This window comes from Procambarus clarkii, chromosome 55 (genome assembly GCF_040958095.1).
Source record: "Procambarus clarkii isolate CNS0578487 chromosome 55, FALCON_Pclarkii_2.0, whole genome shotgun sequence".
Classification (NCBI taxonomy): domain Eukaryota; kingdom Metazoa; phylum Arthropoda; class Malacostraca; order Decapoda; family Cambaridae; genus Procambarus; species Procambarus clarkii.
This window is the reverse complement of record NC_091204.1, coordinates 1,291,640-1,312,027: the sequence shown is the minus strand read 5'-3', so window position 1 is coordinate 1,312,027 and position 20,388 is coordinate 1,291,640. Positions and strand designations below refer to the sequence as shown.

General features: G+C 38.4%; 1 protein-coding gene across 1 annotated transcript in view; it reads right to left on the bottom strand.

Moving 5' to 3' along the window:
* LOC138352860 (MAGE-like protein 2) overlaps positions 1–20,365 on the bottom strand; it is a 43,701-nt gene extending 23,336 nt beyond the window's left edge. The window contains exons 1-3 of the mRNA XM_069305412.1: positions 20,252–20,365; positions 15,081–15,157; positions 6,981–7,090 (exon numbers count right to left, since the gene is read on the bottom strand). Coding sequence (XP_069161513.1) covers positions 6,981–7,090; positions 15,081–15,157; positions 20,252–20,311 — 247 coding nt within the window. The 5' untranslated portion in view covers positions 20,312–20,365. The remainder of the gene's footprint in view (positions 1–6,980; positions 7,091–15,080; positions 15,158–20,251) is intronic.
* Positions 20,366–20,388: the final 23 nt, after the last annotated feature.

Sequence of the window (20,388 nt, the reverse complement as noted above, 5' to 3'; positions counted from 1 at the left end):
AAACCTCCGCTCTTTTCCATGACTGTTACATCTACAAAGGGCAGCTTCCCATCCTTTTCCATCTCGTAAGTGAAACGCAGCACGGAACTCTGCTCAAATGCCTCCTTCAGCCCCTGCAGATGTCTGACATCAGGTACCTGTGTAAAAATGTCGTCAACATACCTGCAGTATATGGCCGGTTTCAAGTTCATGTCGACTAAGACTTTTTGCTCGATGGTACCCATGTAGAAGTTTGCAAACAGGACACCTAGGGGAGAACCCATGGCGACCCCATCTACTTGCTTATACATGTGCCCATCCGGGCTCAAGAAGGGTGCCTCTTTAGTACAAGCTTGGAGTAGTTTCCTCAGAATATTTTCTGGTATGTCAAGAGGAGTACAGGCTGGATCACGATACACTCTGTCGGCTATCATCCCGATTGTCTCGTCCACAGGTACGTTGGTAAACAGCGATTCTACGTCCAACGAGGCTCTTATCCCTGTGGCCCGTGTGCCCCGCAGTAAGTCAACAAATTCCTTTGGAGACTTCAGGCTGAAGGCGCAAGGAACATAAGGAGTCAGCAGGCCGTTGAGTCGCTTCGCCAGTCTGTACGTGGGTGTGGGTATCTGGCTAATGATTGGCCGAAGTGGGTTTCCAGGCTTGTGTGTCTTGACATTTCCATACACATATCTAGGTTTATATTCCCCAATGATCTTTGGCAGGTGGAGTCCGGAGTTCTTGGTGTTCACAGTTTCGATCAGTTTGTTGACCTTTGCTTTTAATTCGGCTGTAGTGTCCTTCGTTACCCTTTGGAACTTAGTTCTCACCTCATACCTCATTAGAACCTCATACTCTCTGACCAAACTAAGTTCCAAAGGGTAACGAAGGACACTACAGCTGAATTAAAAGCAATGGTCAAAGCAAAGACTCCGCACCAATATAGAAGCATCAAGAAATATTGGCCAATAGGCCCTTTGCAGTTACTTCCATTCTTCCCTTTAACTTACAAAATATTATATCCATTGTTTCGTGTTCTGTCTTGTGTTGAAAGTTTGTTTTCACCTCATCCAAAACTGTTGTAACATATCACCTTACCCAAATGCAGGTATAAAATCGAAGCTGTTTAAACTCTGTTCAGTTATAGCTGTGTGTGTGTACACTAAAGTCTTTGAAAATGTAATAAGTTTTACGAAACGCGTTCAAGTGTCGCGTCAGACTAGAAATAAAAATGAATTTTGGAGAATTGATTTTTCAGTTACCATCAACAGTGAAAAGAGATATAAGAAAGATTGAGAAAATTCGTGTTAGAATTATTAATCTTACTTTTTCGGTCATATTTAATAATATATATATATATATACTAATATATATATATATATATATATATATATGACACATTCTTAATCACGTGTTTATATTCGTGATATACATATATATATATATATATATATATATATATATATATATATATATATATATATATATATATATATATGCACAGACTACCCTATTCCAGTAGCTGAAGTTTATAACTTTTTAGACACTCAACCCACCAGGAGACTCGAACACTGGCCAACAAGGTGGCAGTTGCATGCTGTATCCACTATGCTATACTTCAAAGCCATAAGAGAGGTAAGAATTCTGGGGTATTTAACCAACCAGAATTCCAATCCTCTCCCAGGCGATGAGATAGTGTGGGACCTCGGATGCTCTTTCATCGGTTCCTGTTATATGGGAAAACTCAGTGCCAAATGCTTAATGCACAGACTACCCTATTCCAGTAGCTGAAGTTTATAACTTTTTAGACACTCAACCCACCAGGAGACTCGAACACTGGCCAACAAGGTGGCAGTTGCATGCTGTATCCACTACGCTATACTTCAAAGCCATAAGAGAGGTAGGAATTCTGGGGTATTTAACCAACCAGAATTCCAATCCTCTCCCAGGCGATGAGATAGTGTGGGACCTCGGATGCTCTTTCATCGGTTCCTGTTATATGGGAAAACTCAGTGCCAAATGCTTAATGCACAGACTACCCTATTCCAGTAGCTGAAGTTTATAACTTTTTAGACACTCAACCCACCAGGAGACTCGAACACTGGCCAACAAGGTGGCAGTTGCATGCTGTATCCACTACGCTATACTTCAAAGCCATAAGAGAGGTAGGAATTCTGGGGTATTTAACCAACCAGAATTCCAATCCTCTCCCAGGCGATGAGATAGTGTGGGACCTCGGATGCTCTTTCATCGGTTCCTGTTATATGGGAAAACTCAGTGCCAAATGCTTAATGCACAGACTACCCTATTCCAGTAGCTGAAGTTTATAACTTTTTAGACACTCAACCCACCAGGAGACTCGAACACTGGCCAACAAGGTGGCAGTTGCATGCTGTATCCACTACGCTATACTTCAAAGCCATAAGAGAGGTAGGAATTCTGGGGTATTTAACCAACCAGAATTCCAATCCTCTCCCAGGCGATGAGATAGTGTGGGACCTCGGATGCTCTTTCATCGGTTCCTGTTATATGGGAAAACTCAGTGCCAAATGCTTAATGCACAGACTACCCTATTCCAGTAGCTGAAGTTTATAACTTTTTAGACACTCAACCCACCAGGAGACTCGAACACTGGCCAACAAGGTGGCAGTTGCATGCTGTATCCACTACGCTATACTTCAAAGCCATAAGAGAGGTAGGAATTCTGGGGTATTTAACCAACCAGAATTCCAATCCTCTCCCAGGCGATGAGATAGTGTGGGACCTCGGATGCTCTTTCATCGGTTCCTGTTATATGGGAAAACTCAGTGCCAAATGCTTAATGCACAGACTACCCTATTCCAGTAGCTGAAGTTTATAACTTTTTAGACACTCAACCCACCAGGAGACTCGAACACTGGCCAACAAGGTGGCAGTTGCATGCTGTATCCACTACGCTATACTTCAAAGCCATAAGAGAGGTAGGAATTCTGGGGTATTTAACCAACCAGAATTCCAATCCTCTCCCAGGCGATGAGATAGTGTGGGACCTCGGATGCTCTTTCATCGGTTCCTGTTATATGGGAAAACTCAGTGCCAAATGCTTAATGCACAGACTACCCTATTCCAGTAGCTGAAGTTTATAACTTTTTAGACACTCAACCCACCAGGAGACTCGAACACTGGCCAACAAGGTGGCAGTTGCATGCTGTATCCACTACGCTATACTTCAAAGCCATAAGAGAGGTAGGAATTCTGGGGTATTTAACCAACCAGAATTCCAATCCTCTCCCAGGCGATGAGATAGTGTGGGACCTCGGATGCTCTTTCATCGGTTCCTGTTATATGGGAAAACTCAGTGCCAAATGCTTAATGCACAGACTACCCTATTCCAGTAGCTGAAGTTTATAACTTTTTAGACACTCAACCCACCAGGAGACTCGAACACTGGCCAACAAGGTGGCAGTTGCATGCTGTATCCACTACGCTATACTTCAAAGCCATAAGAGAGGTAGGAATTCTGGGGTATTTAACCAACCAGAATTCCAATCCTCTCCCAGGCGATGAGATAGTGTGGGACCTCGGATGCTCTTTCATCGGTTCCTGTTATATGGGAAAACTCAGTGCCAAATGCTTAATGCACAGACTACCCTATTCCAGTAGCTGAAGTTTATAACTTTTTAGACACTCAACCCACCAGGAGACTCGAACACTGGCCAACAAGGTGGCAGTTGCATGCTGTATCCACTACGCTATACTTCAAAGCCATAAGAGAGGTAGGAATTCTGGGGTATTTAACCAACCAGAATTCCAATCCTCTCCCAGGCGATGAGATAGTGTGGGACCTCGGATGCTCTTTCATCGGTTCCTGTTATATGGGAAAACTCAGTGCCAAATGCTTAATGCACAGACTACCCTATTCCAGTAGCTGAAGTTTATAACTTTTTAGACACTCAACCCACCAGGAGACTCGAACACTGGCCAACAAGGTGGCAGTTGCATGCTGTATCCACTACGCTATACTTCAAAGCCATAAGAGAGGTAGGAATTCTGGGGTATTTAACCAACCAGAATTCCAATCCTCTCCCAGGCGATGAGATAGTGTGGGACCTCGGATGCTCTTTCATCGGTTCCTGTTATATGGGAAAACTCAGTGCCAAATGCTTAATGCACAGACTACCCTATTCCAGTAGCTGAAGTTTATAACTTTTTAGACACTCAACCCACCAGGAGACTCGAACACTGGCCAACAAGGTGGCAGTTGCATGCTGTATCCACTACGCTATACTTCAAAGCCATAAGAGAGGTAGGAATTCTGGGGTATTTAACCAACCAGAATTCCAATCCTCTCCCAGGCGATGAGATAGTGTGGGACCTCGGATGCTCTTTCATCGGTTCCTGTTATATGGGAAAACTCAGTGCCAAATGCTTAATGCACAGACTACCCTATTCCAGTAGCTGAAGTTTATAACTTTTTAGACACTCAACCCACCAGGAGACTCGAACACTGGCCAACAAGGTGGCAGTTGCATGCTGTATCCACTACGCTATACTTCAAAGCCATAAGAGAGGTAGGAATTCTGGGGTATTTAACCAACCAGAATTCCAATCCTCTCCCAGGCGATGAGATAGTGTGGGACCTCGGATGCTCTTTCATCGGTTCCTGTTATATGGGAAAACTCAGTGCCAAATGCTTAATGCACAGACTACCCTATTCCAGTAGCTGAAGTTTATAACTTTTTAGACACTCAACCCACCAGGAGACTCGAACACTGGCCAACAAGGTGGCAGTTGCATGCTGTATCCACTACGCTATACTTCAAAGCCATAAGAGAGGTAGGAATTCTGGGGTATTCAATTCGTCGCCTGGGAGAGGATTGGAATTCTGGTTGGTTAAATACCCCAGAATTCCTACCTCTCTTATGGCTTTGAAGTATAGCGTAGTGGATACAGCATGCAACTGCCACCTTGTTGGCCAGTGTTCGAGTCTCCTGGTGGGTTGAGTGTCTAAAAAGTTATAAACTTCAGCTACTGGAATAGGGTAGTCTGTGCATTAAGCATTTGGCACTGAGTTTTCCCATATAACAGGAACCGATGAAAGAGCATCCGAGGTCCCACACTATCTCATCGCCTGGGAGAGGATTGGAATTCTGGTTGGTTAAATACCCCAGAATTCCTACCTCTCTTATGGCTTTGAAGTATAGCGTAGTGGATACAGCATGCAACTGCCACCTTGTTGGCCAGTGTTCGAGTCTCCTGGTGGGTTGAGTGTCTAAAAAGTTATAAACTTCAGCTACTGGAATAGGGTAGTCTGTGCATTAAGCATTTGGCACTGAGTTTTCCCATATAACAGGAACCGATGAAAGAGCATCCGAGGTCCCACACTATCTCATCGCCTGGGAGAGGATTGGAATTCTGGTTGGTTAAATACCCCAGAATTCCTACCTCTCTTATGGCTTTGAAGTATAGCGTAGTGGATACAGCATGCAACTGCCACCTTGTTGGCCAGTGTTCGAGTCTCCTGGTGGGTTGAGTGTCTAAAAAGTTATAAACTTCAGCTACTGGAATAGGGTAGTCTGTGCATTAAGCATTTGGCACTGAGTTTTCCCATATAACAGGAACCGATGAAAGAGCATCCGAGGTCCCACACTATCTCATCGCCTGGGAGAGGATTGGAATTCTGGTTGGTTAAATACCCCAGAATTCCTACCTCTCTTATGGCTTTGAAGTATAGCGTAGTGGATACAGCATGCAACTGCCACCTTGTTGGCCAGTGTTCGAGTCTCCTGGTGGGTTGAGTGTCTAAAAAGTTATAAACTTCAGCTACTGGAATAGGGTAGTCTGTGCATTAAGCATTTGGCACTGAGTTTTCCCATATAACAGGAACCGATGAAAGAGCATCCGAGGTCCCACACTATCTCATCGCCTGGGAGAGGATTGGAATTCTGGTTGGTTAAATACCCCAGAATTCCTACCTCTCTTATGGCTTTGAAGTATAGCGTAGTGGATACAGCATGCAACTGCCACCTTGTTGGCCAGTGTTCGAGTCTCCTGGTGGGTTGAGTGTCTAAAAAGTTATAAACTTCAGCTACTGGAATAGGGTAGTCTGTGCATTAAGCATTTGGCACTGAGTTTTCCCATATAACAGGAACCGATGAAAGAGCATCCGAGGTCCCACACTATCTCATCGCCTGGGAGAGGATTGGAATTCTGGTTGGTTAAATACCCCAGAATTCCTACCTCTCTTATGGCTTTGAAGTATAGCGTAGTGGATACAGCATGCAACTGCCACCTTGTTGGCCAGTGTTCGAGTCTCCTGGTGGGTTGAGTGTCTAAAAAGTTATAAACTTCAGCTACTGGAATAGGGTAGTCTGTGCATTAAGCATTTGGCACTGAGTTTTCCCATATAACAGGAACCGATGAAAGAGCATCCGAGGTCCCACACTATCTCATCGCCTGGGAGAGGATTGGAATTCTGGTTGGTTAAATACCCCAGAATTCCTACCTCTCTTATGGCTTTGAAGTATAGCGTAGTGGATACAGCATGCAACTGCCACCTTGTTGGCCAGTGTTCGAGTCTCCTGGTGGGTTGAGTGTCTAAAAAGTTATATATATATATATATATATATATATATATATATATATATATATATATATATATATATATATATATATATATATATATATATATATATATGACTGAAAACTCTCACCCCAGAAGTGGCTCGAACCCATACTGCTAGGAGCAACGCAACTGGTATGTACAGGACACCTTAATCCACTTGACCATCACGACCGGACAAAAACTGATGGTAGCCGAGGCTATTTAGCCCATCATCCCGCCGGCACTCTGATGGTAATCAATCATTATCAAATGCTATGCCCAAATGAGAATAAGATATAAAAGCAGATAACATGTTTATACGGACTGTATGTTCATTTATGTCATCGTATAACACATAGAAATAAAAGAACTTGTGTGTTCATGGTTAGGCTTCGGCTTATGTAGAGTTTAAACACCTTACCTTGAGCTTTCTTGCACATGAAGTGGAACTCCTCGGTGACTTTCTCCACCACCCAGCGACCGTCAGCGTCCGAGGCGTCCACGGCCGCAGCACCGTACCCATTCAGAGACCTGCCGCCCACACCACAATTCAATACACGGTATTCCCAGCTTAAGGGGCCCGGTGCTCAAAAATATTCGTCCATGTATGAAATATAGTGAAAATTGTAATCAAATCAAATTGTAAACAAATCTCCAATTTATTGTCTTCAGTGTCGTGAAAGTTTCCTCCCAATATTTTCAGAAATGGATTTTAGACAAGTTTTTAAAAAGAACATTTTGTTGATCAGGAGAACAGCTGTTATTAACTGGGACTGAGGGATGATGCAGTAACAAGGAGATGCAAGTACCTGTCCGATAAACAAAGAAGAAGAATAGTAGTAGTAAGGAGGGTCCTCAGAATGTATATGCAGCTGGTGCCTTTATAGCACCGATGAGTAATACATAATAACACAAATAATAATGAATATGCTTTATTTTGTTATATATCACATAAATAAATTGCTCAATGTTATTATCTGTTACTTTCACTAATGTCCCAAAAAATAAATTTTGGGGGACATTAATTTTTTTTTTCAGGGGGTGAAATTTATTATTTATTTATTTCTCCTTTGTTTATTATCTGATTTTATTGTAACTTCTACATCATGGAGAATGCATACCAGTCACTGACTATGTTAAACTGGAATGAAATTTGTCAACAAATAACTGGCTTCTGCAGTTACCTTTGTTCTTATAATCTTAAATAGGGTTTTGAAATGGTCAAAAGATTGGCAAATGCAGTTTAAAGCTGATTAATGAGGCTAGGTAATGATGATAAAGTTACAAGATACGAGCTGGATGGTGTTGAGATTGCGAAGTCGGATTGCGAAAGGGATCTGGGAGTTATGATTAGTAAGAATTTAAAACCAAAGGATCAATGCATGAATGTTCATAATAAGGCAAATAGGACACTGGGATTTATTAATCGAAGTGTTAGTAACAAGACACCTGGTGTGGTTCTTAAGCTATATCTTGCTCTGGTTAGGCCCCATTTAGATTATGCAGTTCAGTTTTGGTCGGCATACTAAATAATGGATATAAATTCACTTGAACATGTCCAGCGTAGGATGACAAAGTTAATTCCCCAAATTAGAAATCTTTCATATAAAGAAAGATTAGCAAAGCTTAAATTGCATTCACTGGAAAGGCGAAGAGTTAGGAATGACATGATAGAGGTTAACAAGTGGATGAATGGACATAACAAAGGAGATATTAATAGGGTATTAAAAGTATCAACGCAAGACAACACAAAACAATGGGGGTATAAATTGGATTAGTTTAGATTTAGGAAAGACTTGGGTAAATACTGGTTCGTAACAGAGTTGTTGATTTGTGGAACCAAGTGCCGCGAAACGTAGTGGAGGTGGGGTCCCTCGATTGTTTCAAGAGTGGGTTGGACATGTATATGAGTGGGATTGGGTGGTTATAAATAGGAGCTGCCTCGTATGGGCCAATAGGCCTTCTGCAGTTACCTTTGTTCTTATGTTCTTATTAATCGGTCACAGCTGTCAGGACTTAGGACTACAGTTTTATTTTATGCTGATTTTTTTTCGCAGATTTCAAACTCTATTTTGTTTGTATCCTTAGGCTGTTTTGATGATTAGGGACCTGATCAGGGCTTTATCATTTATATTATGACTTCATATTAGATCCCCTAAATCATTATAATTATCCCTATATTTTGTTTGTTTATGGGGTGGGGTATTTTTTTTTTTACTTCATTTCAAAACATATTGACCTACATCTTTCCCATATTCGAATACGAATGCCAAGCAATATTTACTAAAATTTACAAGATATGACAACAATCCAAACTATATATCTATTGTCAAGAAGTTTACCTTCATTTTTCTGTATGAAAAGGATTTTCAACTTTGAAACTGAGTAATAATTCAGTTTCTGAGCAATTATCACCATTTTTACATATTATGTGCAAAGTTCTTAGTTCTAGGGTTTCTATTTGAGCCTTTATTCATAAACCCATAACTTTGAGAGGTATACATTTTTGCATCTAAATTTTGCACATACAGTATTTCGAAGGCCACATTTATTTATTTATTTTTTTTACAGTAAACTGTACTCTCAAACAAAATTTCTCAAATAGAAAATTTAGGTTATATGGCATTCTGAGCCCACAATGAAAAATAAAAATTAGTAACATTTTGAATAAATTTGGGTAATTTGATATTGTCATTTTTTTATTTATTATATGTTTATATATATATATATATATATATATATATATATATATATATATATATATATATATATATATATATATATATATATATATATATATATATATATATATATATATATATATACCTCTAGCTGGAGGAAGGGGGACCCATAGCCTCGGAGGAAACCACGCATAACGCATTAGAGGGAATGTTTAGATCCCCTCCAATACAGTTTCTGTGTGCTTTTCTCCTACCACCCCCTTCCTTTTTTATTTTTTGTGCTTTATTATGCATTTGATGGTTACAAGATATACATGGGTTGATACAAAAATAATAATGCAAAATATAATGCAAAATGATGCAAAAAATAATAATATAGCTAAAGGGCGATTTAAGTAGGATCAATGGAAAACATTTGTCTCACTAATTCATTGTATATATTTACCTTTTTATGTTATAATTACCTATGTATTATGCTTGTATGTCTGCTGTATCAGATGGGCCATTGGGCTACATCGGATGGGCCAATTAGGTGCATCTGATGAGCCAATGGGCCGTCTGCGTTGTCCAAGTATTGTACCTCACCTTACATCACCACTCTTTCCTGCCTATTTATACCCATCACTCGATCTGTAAAATCATTCCTTCTGAAGATGTATTTAATATACGAAAGTACTTAAGGAAATTCCTGTTTCATTTTCCTCCGTGGTCTGACATTATACATATATATATATATATATATATATATATATATATATATAAATATATATATATATATATACATATATATATATATATATATATATATATATATATATATATATATATATATATATATACATATATATATATATATATATATATATATATACATATATATATATATATATATACATATATATATATATATATATATATATATATATATATATATATATATATATATATATATAGTCCACTCAACCATATATATATATATATATATATATATATGTCGTACCTAATAGCCAGAACGCACTTCTCAGCCTACTATTCAAGGCCCGATTTGCCTAATAAGCCAAGTTTTCATGAATTAATGTTTTTTCGTCTACCTAACCTACCTAACCTAACCTAACCTAGCTTTTTTTGGCTACCTAACCTAACCTTACCTATAAATATAGGTTAGGTTAGGTTAGGTAGGGTTGGTTAGGTTCGGTCATATATCTACGTTAATTTTAACTCCAATAAAAAAAAATTGACCTCATACATAGAGAAAAGGGTAGCTTTATCATTTCATAAGAAAAAAATTATAGTAAATATATTAATTCAGGAAAACTTGGCTTATTAGGCAAATCGGGCCTTGAATAGTAGGCTGAGAAGTGAGTTCTGGCTACTAGGTACGACATATATATATATATATATATATATATATATATATATAACATTCAGGCTTGTTCGCATATATATATATATATATATATATATAGTCCACTCAACCATATATATATATATATATATATATATATATATATATATATATAGTCCACTCAACCATATATATATATATATATATATATATATATATATATATATATATATATATATATATAACTTTTTCAGTTGCATATTGTCCTGGGGACCATTCAGGCTTGTTCGCATTTGTGTTCCTCACGTGTGCCCCAAAGAATGAGGTGATTTGGTAAAATGCTATGCCCAAGATTACTATCCGAGTGCCGGCAGTGGGGTGGTTCAAATAGCTTAGGCTATCACCTCATTATGTCCGGTCGTGATGGTCAAGTGGATTAAGGCGTCTTGTACATACCAGTTGCGTTGCTTCTGGGAGTATGGGTTCGAGTCACTTCTGGGGTGTGAGTTTTCAGTTGCATATTGTCCTGGGGACCATTCAGGCTTGTTCGCATATATATATATATATATATATATATATATATATATATATATATATATATCTATATATATATATATATATATATATATATATATATATATATATATATATATATATATATATATGTCGTACCTAGTAGCCAGAACTCACTTTTTGGCCTACTATTCAAGGCCCGATTTGCCTAATAAGCCAAGTTTTCCTGAATTAATATATTTTTTTCTAATTTTTATCTCATGAAATGATAAAGCTACCCATTTCATTATGTATGAGGTCAATTTTTTTTTATTGGAGTTAAAATTAACGTAGATATATGACCGAACCTAACCAACCCTACCTAACCTATCTTTATAGGTTAGGTTTGGTTAGGTAGCCGAAAAAGTTAGGTTAGGTTAGGTTAGGTAGGTTAGGTAGTCGAAAAACAATTAATTCATGAAAACTTGGCTTATTAGGCAAATCGGGCCTTGCATAGTAGGCTGAGAAGTGCGTTCTGGCTACTAGGTATATATATATATATATATATATATATATATATATATATATATATATATATATATATATATATATATATATATATATATATATATATATTAGTATATTTTGGTAGCAGTCTTTCCTGTAGACATATATTATTAAATATGACCGAAAAAGTAAGATTAATAATTCTAACACGAATTTTCTCAATCTTTCGTACATTACGCTTCACTGTTGGAGGTAAATAAAAAATCACTTCTCGAAAATTCATTTTTATTTCTAGTCTGACGTTACACGGGCGCGTTTCGTAAAACTTATTACATTTTCAAAGACTTCACAAATACACAACTGATTAGAACTTGCGTTTCCCTGATTTTATATCTACATTTGAGTGAGGTGGGAAGGGTGATGTGGCATTAACACAAGACAGAACACTAGGGGATATTAATAGGGTATTAAAAGTATCAACACAAGACAGAACAGAAACAATGGGTATTGAATAGAAGTGTTTGTAGAAAGCCTATTGGTCCATATTTCTTGATGCTTCTATATTGGAGCGGAGTCTTGAGGTGGGTAGAATATAGTTGTGCAATAATTGGCTGTTGATTGCTGGTGTTGACTTCTTGATGTGTAGTGCCTCGCAAACGTCAAGCCGCCTGCTATCGCTGTATCTATCGATGATTTCTGTGTTGTTTACTAGGATTTCTCTGGCGATGGTTTGGTTATGGGAAGAGATTATATGTTCCTTAATGGAGCCCTGTTGCTTATGCATCGTTAAACGCCTAGAAAGAGATGTTGTTGTCTTGCCTATATACTGGGTTTTTTGGAGCTTACAGTCCCCAAGTGGGCATTTGAAGGCATAGACGACGTTAGTCTCTTTTAAAGCGTTCTGTTTTGTGTCTGGAGAGTTTCTCATGAGTAGGCTGGCCGTTTTTCTGGTTTTATAGTAAATCGTCACGATTTATAGTGACGATTTACTATAAAACCAGAAAAACGGCCAGCCTACTCATGAGAAACTCTCCAGACACAAAACAGAACGCTTTAAAAGAGACTAACGTCGTCTATGCCTTCAAATGCCCACTTGGGGACTGTAAGCTCCAAAAAACCCAGTATATAGGCAAGACAACAACATCTCTTTCTAGGCGTTTAACGATGCATAAGCAACAGGGCTCCATTAAGGAACATATAATCTCTTCCCATAACCAAACCATCGCCAGAGAAATCCTAGTAAACAACACAGAAATCATTGATAGATACAGCGATAGCAGGCGGCTTGACGTTTGCGAGGCACTACACATCAAGAAGTCAACACCAGCAATCAACAGCCAATTATTGCACAACTATATTCTACCCACCTCAAGACTCCGCTCCAATATAGAAGCATCAAGAAATATGGACCAATAGGCTTTCTACAAACACTTCTATTCAATACCCATTGTTTCTGTTCTGTCTTGTGTTGATACTTTTAATACCCTATTAATATCCCCTAGTGTTCTGTCTTGTGTTAATGCCACATCACCCTTCCCACCTCACTCAAATGTAGATATAAAATCAGGGAAACGCAAGTTCTAATCAGTTGTGTATTTGTGAAGTCTTTGAAAATGTAATAAGTTTTACGAAACCTAGTGTTCTGTCTTGTGTTAATGCCACATCACCCTTCCCACCTCACTCAAATGTAGATATAAAATCAGGGAAACGCAAGTTCTAATCAGTTGTGTATTTGTGAAGTCTTTGAAAATGTAATAAGTTTTACGAAACGCGCCCGTGTCGCGTCAGACTAGAAATAAAAATGAATTTTGGAGAAGTGATTTTTTATTTACCTCCAACAGTGAAGCGTAATGTACGAAAGATTGAGAAAATTCGTGTTAGAATTATTAATCTTACTTTTTCGGTCATATTTAATAATATATATATATATATATATATATATATATATATATATATATATATATATATATATATATATATATATATATATATATATATATGTCGTACCTAATAGCCAGAACGCACTTCTCAGCCTACTATGTAAGGCCCGATTTGCCTAATAAGCCAAGTTTTCATGAATTAATTGTTTTTCGTCTACCTAACCTACCTAACCTAACCTAACCTAACGTTTTCGGCTACCTAACCTAACCTAACCTATAAAGATAGGTTAGGTTAGGTTAGGTAGGGTTGGTTAGGTTCGGTCATATACCTATGTTAATTTTAACTCCAATAAAAAAAATTTCCCTCATACATAATGAAATGGGTAGCTTTATCATTTCATAAGAAAAAAATTAGAGAAAATATATTAATTCAGGAAAACTCGGCTTATTAGGCAAATCGGGCCTTGAATAGTAGGCTGAGAAGTGCGTTCTGGCTACTAGGTACGACATATATATATATATATATATATATATATATATATATATATATATATATATATATATATATATATATATATATATATATATATATATATATATATATATATATATATATATATTGTATTCTGTTCTCATTATGATGTTGATCCATTAGGAAAAGTTGGAACCTTTAACATGTAGATTATGCACACAAAATTTGAGTGTTTGAGGAAGGTTTATAAGTTGGTCACAGGGCCCCTTAATCTACACACTGAGTGTAACGTTCTACCCTCACTTTTTTTTTTTTACAGTGGTGGGTAAATGAGTAGATGATGCCTGTTTCTTGTAAGTAGTCTTAGACATCTTACTTCCCGCAGCTTATCTAAAGTCATACTCGAACTTCCCGCAAGCTTATCTAAAGTCATACTCGAACTTCCCGCAAGCTTATCTAAAGTCATAATCGAACTTCCCGCAGCTTATCTTAAGTCATACTCGAACTTCCCGCAAGCTTATCTAAAGTCATACTCGAACTTCCCGCAAGCTTATCTAAAGTCATAATCGAACTTCCCGCAGCTTATCTTAAGTCATACTCGAACTTCCCGCAGCTTATCTTAAGTCATACTCGAACTTCCCGCAAGCTTATCTAAAGTCATAATCGAACTTCCCGCAGCTTATCTTAAGTCATACTCGAACTTCCCGCACCTTATCTTAAGTCATACTCGAACTTCCCGCAGCTTATCTTAAGTCATACTCTACCTTCATGACTAAACCACACACCAGAAGATGAAGAGACGACGACGTTTCGGTCCATCCTGGACCATTATCTTGTTGATTGAGACTTGATAATTTGACACGACCTGATAATGGTCCAGGACGGACCGAAACATCGTCATCTCTTCATCATCTGGTGTGTGGTTTGGTCATCATATCTTCAGTAACGTTATTGTGACTCATCCTCAGCAAACTCTAACTTGACACAGCTTATCTAAAGTCATACTCTAACCTGCCATAGCTCATCTACAGTAAGGTCATAATCTACTTGTTTTTCCTTGGAATATGATTGGCCAGCCGATTGATAACCGGTAGGCCTGTTATTGCACTACACACAGCCGAGGTGGCACCTAGGCATTACTCACAGGTCAGGCTGCCCGTCCTCCCAGTTAGTGTAGTTGGTGACCTCGCCGTCCACCCAGGTAAACTGCCCCGGATGATCCTGGGAAACAAGGAGAAACAGTTTATGTGAAACAGATGCGTCCTACACTGTAGGGTGTTGCCAGAGTGTGTGATGTAGTGAACTACGTCACCACTTTACAACTCCTACATCTTATGTTGACTTCTTTAATGAAATACAATCCCAGGAAAATTAATACATTCAATAGTTAACACCACTGATAAGTACAGATTGGATTAAATATCTCCACATGGGGATTTTCAATTAGAAACAACATTAATTACAAAAAAAAAAATTGTGCAACACACAACGACGTCCACTCGTTGTGTGCGGAATTCAGTGTGCTCGTTCATGGCACATGAAACGTATTTTGCAATTATTGTTGTTTCTAATTGAAAATTCCCATGTGTAGATATTATAATTATACAATCAAAGTCCACTCAACCCCCGCAAGTACAACTAGGTGAATACACAGTTCATGCAAGTAGTTCAGGAACAACAAAGTGGTCCTGGGAAACCAACCAGTCCTGGTCCTGGGAAACCAACCAGTCCTCGTCAACCAACCCGACCCACACTAGGCTGTTTAAGTCAGCGGCCGTCCTCATCAAAGGTCAAATGCTCATTAAACCAGGTACCAAACTTGGTGTATTTGAATGAGATACACTTTACATTGGAGCAGCAGGGCCTCACATGCAAAGATTCAAGCTTGTTAATCCAGCCGCCAAACTCCCTGTTTATGAATGAAAAGCTGTTTACACACAACCCGTCCTCGACTCAAGTCCATTACATCCAGCGGTCAACCCCACAGACGCATTCATTAATTTTAACATGCTGTTCATTCAAAACGGGAATTTTCTCAAGTATAAATTAATATTATTAAATATTGGGATATTGTGTATATATAGGCATAGGATAGGTTAGGTTAGGTGTTTAGGTTCTGTTGGTGATTATTTGTATTTGTAGTACGTGAGTGAAGCATTTACAGCGTTGTGATTCGAACAAAATTCGTCAGTGAAGCCCTTGTTCCGGATATGTTCGAACGTCAGCAGTTGTGAGTCGTGTGTAAACCGCTTTTCATTCATAAACAGGGGGTTTGGCGGGTGCATGGAATCACTTTTGGATCTTTGTTTGGAGGACGGGCTGTTACACACGACTCACAACTGATGACGTCCGAACACTTCCAGAACAAGTGCTTCGCTCACGTCTTATGTTCGAACCACAATTCTATAAATGCTGTGGGGTATTTTCCCCATCAGGATTTTGTTTGTTTATTTATTTATATATTAAATTATTAATTTATTGAAATTACTTCAATTTATAATTATTAATTCAAAGTCGACTGTATACTCTGTGATTATCCTGCCAGGTGTTTACCTGATCACATATTTGGGGGGGGTTCATGTCCGTAGCTTAATAATCAAGTACTTGATAGTGGTAATAAACTTATGAATTATTAATGTTAGTTCTAATACTACTACTGGTATTAGTGTAATATTAGTGTAATCACAGCTTAGCTGTTAAGGAAAGTGTGGCTGGGTTACCCAGCCATGCACACGTCCTGGTCACGTGAGCCATGTTGTCTCGTGTTCGAGCAAGTATGGCGTCTGTACAGGTCGACGTAGATGCTAACTCGCTGTGATTATTTTTCCTCCCTTGAACCACACCTGTAGAGTAACTACAGTGTACTAAACTGTATTCACAGATGTGTAATATAGCAAGGAAATGTTGTGTAATTTGTGAAACCAGGCTTAACTTTGTGGTTGTTGTTTTCATGCGTTCTAAAGATCTATCCTAGACACAGAATAAATAAAATCCAATAAATCTGAGCTAAAAAAATACGAACTGGCACCTCCAATAATTCTTGCAACAATTAGTGACTAATGTGAGTCACGTTGCCCTTTGGGATTTGCTGGTGGAGATAGTGGTCACGTAGTAGCTCAATATTGGCTCAACAACCTCGTGACGTGTCAACTTCCCAGCAGTGCACTCTCATGGGCAGACTTTGTTTACAATGCTGCCATCGTTCTCCCTCCACTCTTGACACATACAGAAACGGTTCATTTTGTTTCAAGAGAAGTGGCTTATTTAGTATATTTGACTACTGTTTATTATTGAATATATAATTAATAGCAATAATTTGTTTATTGTGTTGCCAGTTCTGAGACTGGAAGATGTTTAGTGGAACATTAGTTAGCTAAATTTTGTGACGAAAGCTGATTGTAGCGGCCTTTCCCATTCTCTATTATCTTTTTATGACTAATGTAAATTAATATTTTACGGCAGTTAGTAATGATAGTACGTTAGAGTAGGAATTTTCGACATAATTCCAGGGGGAGGGGGGAAGAGGGTGAGAAGCATGGGTCGGAGTCCAATATTTAGGGATGCCAAACACTTCATTCCTTGGTGTTTGGGCTGCCATCGTCCCTGGTGGCCTAAGGTTAATTTTAGTTAACTAATCCACACTATTTAGATCAATCTTAAGGCTGAGTGCCTTGAGTAATGACTCAAGCCTCAATCTAAAGGATTGGAGTGAGTCAGAGGATCCATCTATGGATGATAAGTCCAACAATTTTTGGACTAAGATTGAAACAGCTTTCTCTGTGTCAGCATAATTATCCTTAAGGAGCTGGACTGAGGGATCATAGCCGTCACTGTTTAGGGTTAAATCTACTACTATCTTTTCAGCGTCTTCCTTAAGTAGACCCTATAAGTATGTAAATTTGGTGCTTTTAGGGATAGTGTGTTTAGAATCCATCGAGTCCACAAATTTGCTCCAGAAGTTATCCCAACTTTCATCCTCTATTTCAGAGGATGTGGGTAAACTGATTAATGACAGTTTGACTTTTGGTTGTACTGTATTAGGGGAAGCTGTGGTTCTTGCCTTACACTATTAATTTATATAGGAGAACAAACCAATTTTTTAATACACAGTATGTTAAGTTAACATTGATGAATGCGTCTGGGGAGGACAGCCACTGCTTTAACCAGCCTAGTGTGAGGACGGGTTTACTGTAGGTGCCAACCTGTTCTCAGACCAAGTCCATTCCATCCAGCAAACGACCCCAAAGATGCATTCATAGATTTTAAAATGCTTTTCATTCAAAATAAAAAATTTCCACAAATATAAATTAATATAATTTTATATTTGCATACTGTGCATATTTAGGCAATGGTTATAGGCTAGGTTTTGTTGGCTGTTATTTGTATTTGTAGTATGTGGGTGAAGCATTTACAGCATTGTGCTTCGAACAAAAGTTGTCAGCGAAAAACTTGTTCTAGAAGTGTTCAGACGTCATCAACTGTGAGTCGTGTGTAAACCGTTTAACATTCATAAACAGCGGGTTTGGCGGGTGTATAGACTTTGGTCTTTGTTTATGAGTACAGGCTTCACGACTCACAGCAACCCATCCTAATACTAGGCTAGTTAAAGCAGCGGTTGTCCTCCTCAGATGCATTCCTCAATTTTAACATATTGTGTATCAAAAATTTTTTTGTTCTCATATATAAATTAATATTTTTATACATACAAATTCTATGTATAGTTAGGCATAGGTTTGGTTAGGTTAGGTGTTTAGGTTCTGTTGGTGCTTATTTGTATTTGAAGTTCATGGGTGGAGCATTTATAGAATAGTGGTTCAAACAGCGGACGTGAGCAAAGCACTTGCTCTGTAAGTGTTCACACGTCATCAGTTGTGAGTCGTGTGTAAATGGCTTTTCATTCATAAACAGGGGGTATGGAGGCTGGATTAACGAACTTGGATCTTTGTATACGATTACAGGCTGCTCACAGCTGATGACGTTCAAACATTTCTCAAACAGTGCTTCGTTGACGACCTCCGTTCGAATCGCAATTCCGTAAATGTTTCACCCACATACTTCAAATGCAAATAATTACCAACAGAACCTAAACACCTAACCTAACCTACACCTAATTATACCCAGAACTTTAATATATAACAGTTTTAATTTATATCATGAAAATTTATTTTTAATACAAAATGTTAATTTGATGAATCCATCTTGAAAATGCGGGTCGTCCGCTGCTTTAACAAGCCTAACTGAGGTCCCATTGCCAGGAATGTAACTATGGATTTCCATATTAAGACCTCCCTCTGTAATATAGCCAATTAGATCAATCACACATCAAAATATACATCATTCCAATTTTAACTATTTTGGGAGACAATGTAAAACATAAACTGGAAACAAACCAATATTATAGAAAATTAATTATTTTGTTAAAGTTTATGACAATCAATGCAGCAGGATGAGGATTCGAACCTGCGTCCTGTGTGCTCCTAGAAGCATGCCTTAGCCCACTGGACCACTTCATGGTACGATGTCCCACCCTGTTGTGCTTTACAAGTGTTGTTGTTTTAGATTCAGATTCTCAGAACAAAAAGTTCCAAGTAGCACGGGCTATGGCGAGCCCGTAGAGGACTTACCTGGCAGAGAAGCGGGGCTATAACTTCTCTTTCCCCTAGTGTACCGCTCAAGTGTGTGTTCGGTTCATATAGGATATCACCGGCTTGATGCTAGATTATACCGGATATTCCCCCTCTACAGTCCACGGAATTGCAATCCATATATAATAATATTTATTAATGAATAAGAAGAATCATAATTATAAATTGTATCCCAAATTAATGGCTCAATAATATATGATGTATTAAACATGTGCCATAGTTAGTGCCAGACAAATGCATAAATGTTGACAAGATCTATGGACAATAACTATAAACGTTGTGTACATTGTTTAAATAATTACATTAAATTAGGAAAATGTATATAATTTTTCTATATAAAATTTTGGCTGCGATATCGACTCACATTCGGGGATCCCGAGAATGATTCTCGAGCAGAAGAGAAATGGTTAGGCACATTTCCTTTCAAGTGAACCCACTCAAGTGGGGGCAACTTCGAAGGGAACCAACTACTAGTTGACTCGATTAGTCTTGCCTAAAATGAATATACTATTAGAAAAGGAAACAATAATTTATGCTTCTTGATGAGAAGAGTTGAAGTTTACAGAGGAGGAAGACTGGAGGCAGCAGGAGCATCGGAACCATTAACCGCACGATCATCATTATCATCAACAAGAGTAGGGGGGATAAAACCCCTGGTTGAGCAGCCTACCTCCTCCGTCAGACCAATCCAGACGTTGTCGTGATGGTCCGCTGCCAGGTCTGTGGCCATCTGCTGCTTCTGTCAGCGTCACGATGCTCAGCAGGGAGCCGCCCTCTATCTTGCACTCATCAGGCCGTCGTGCCACG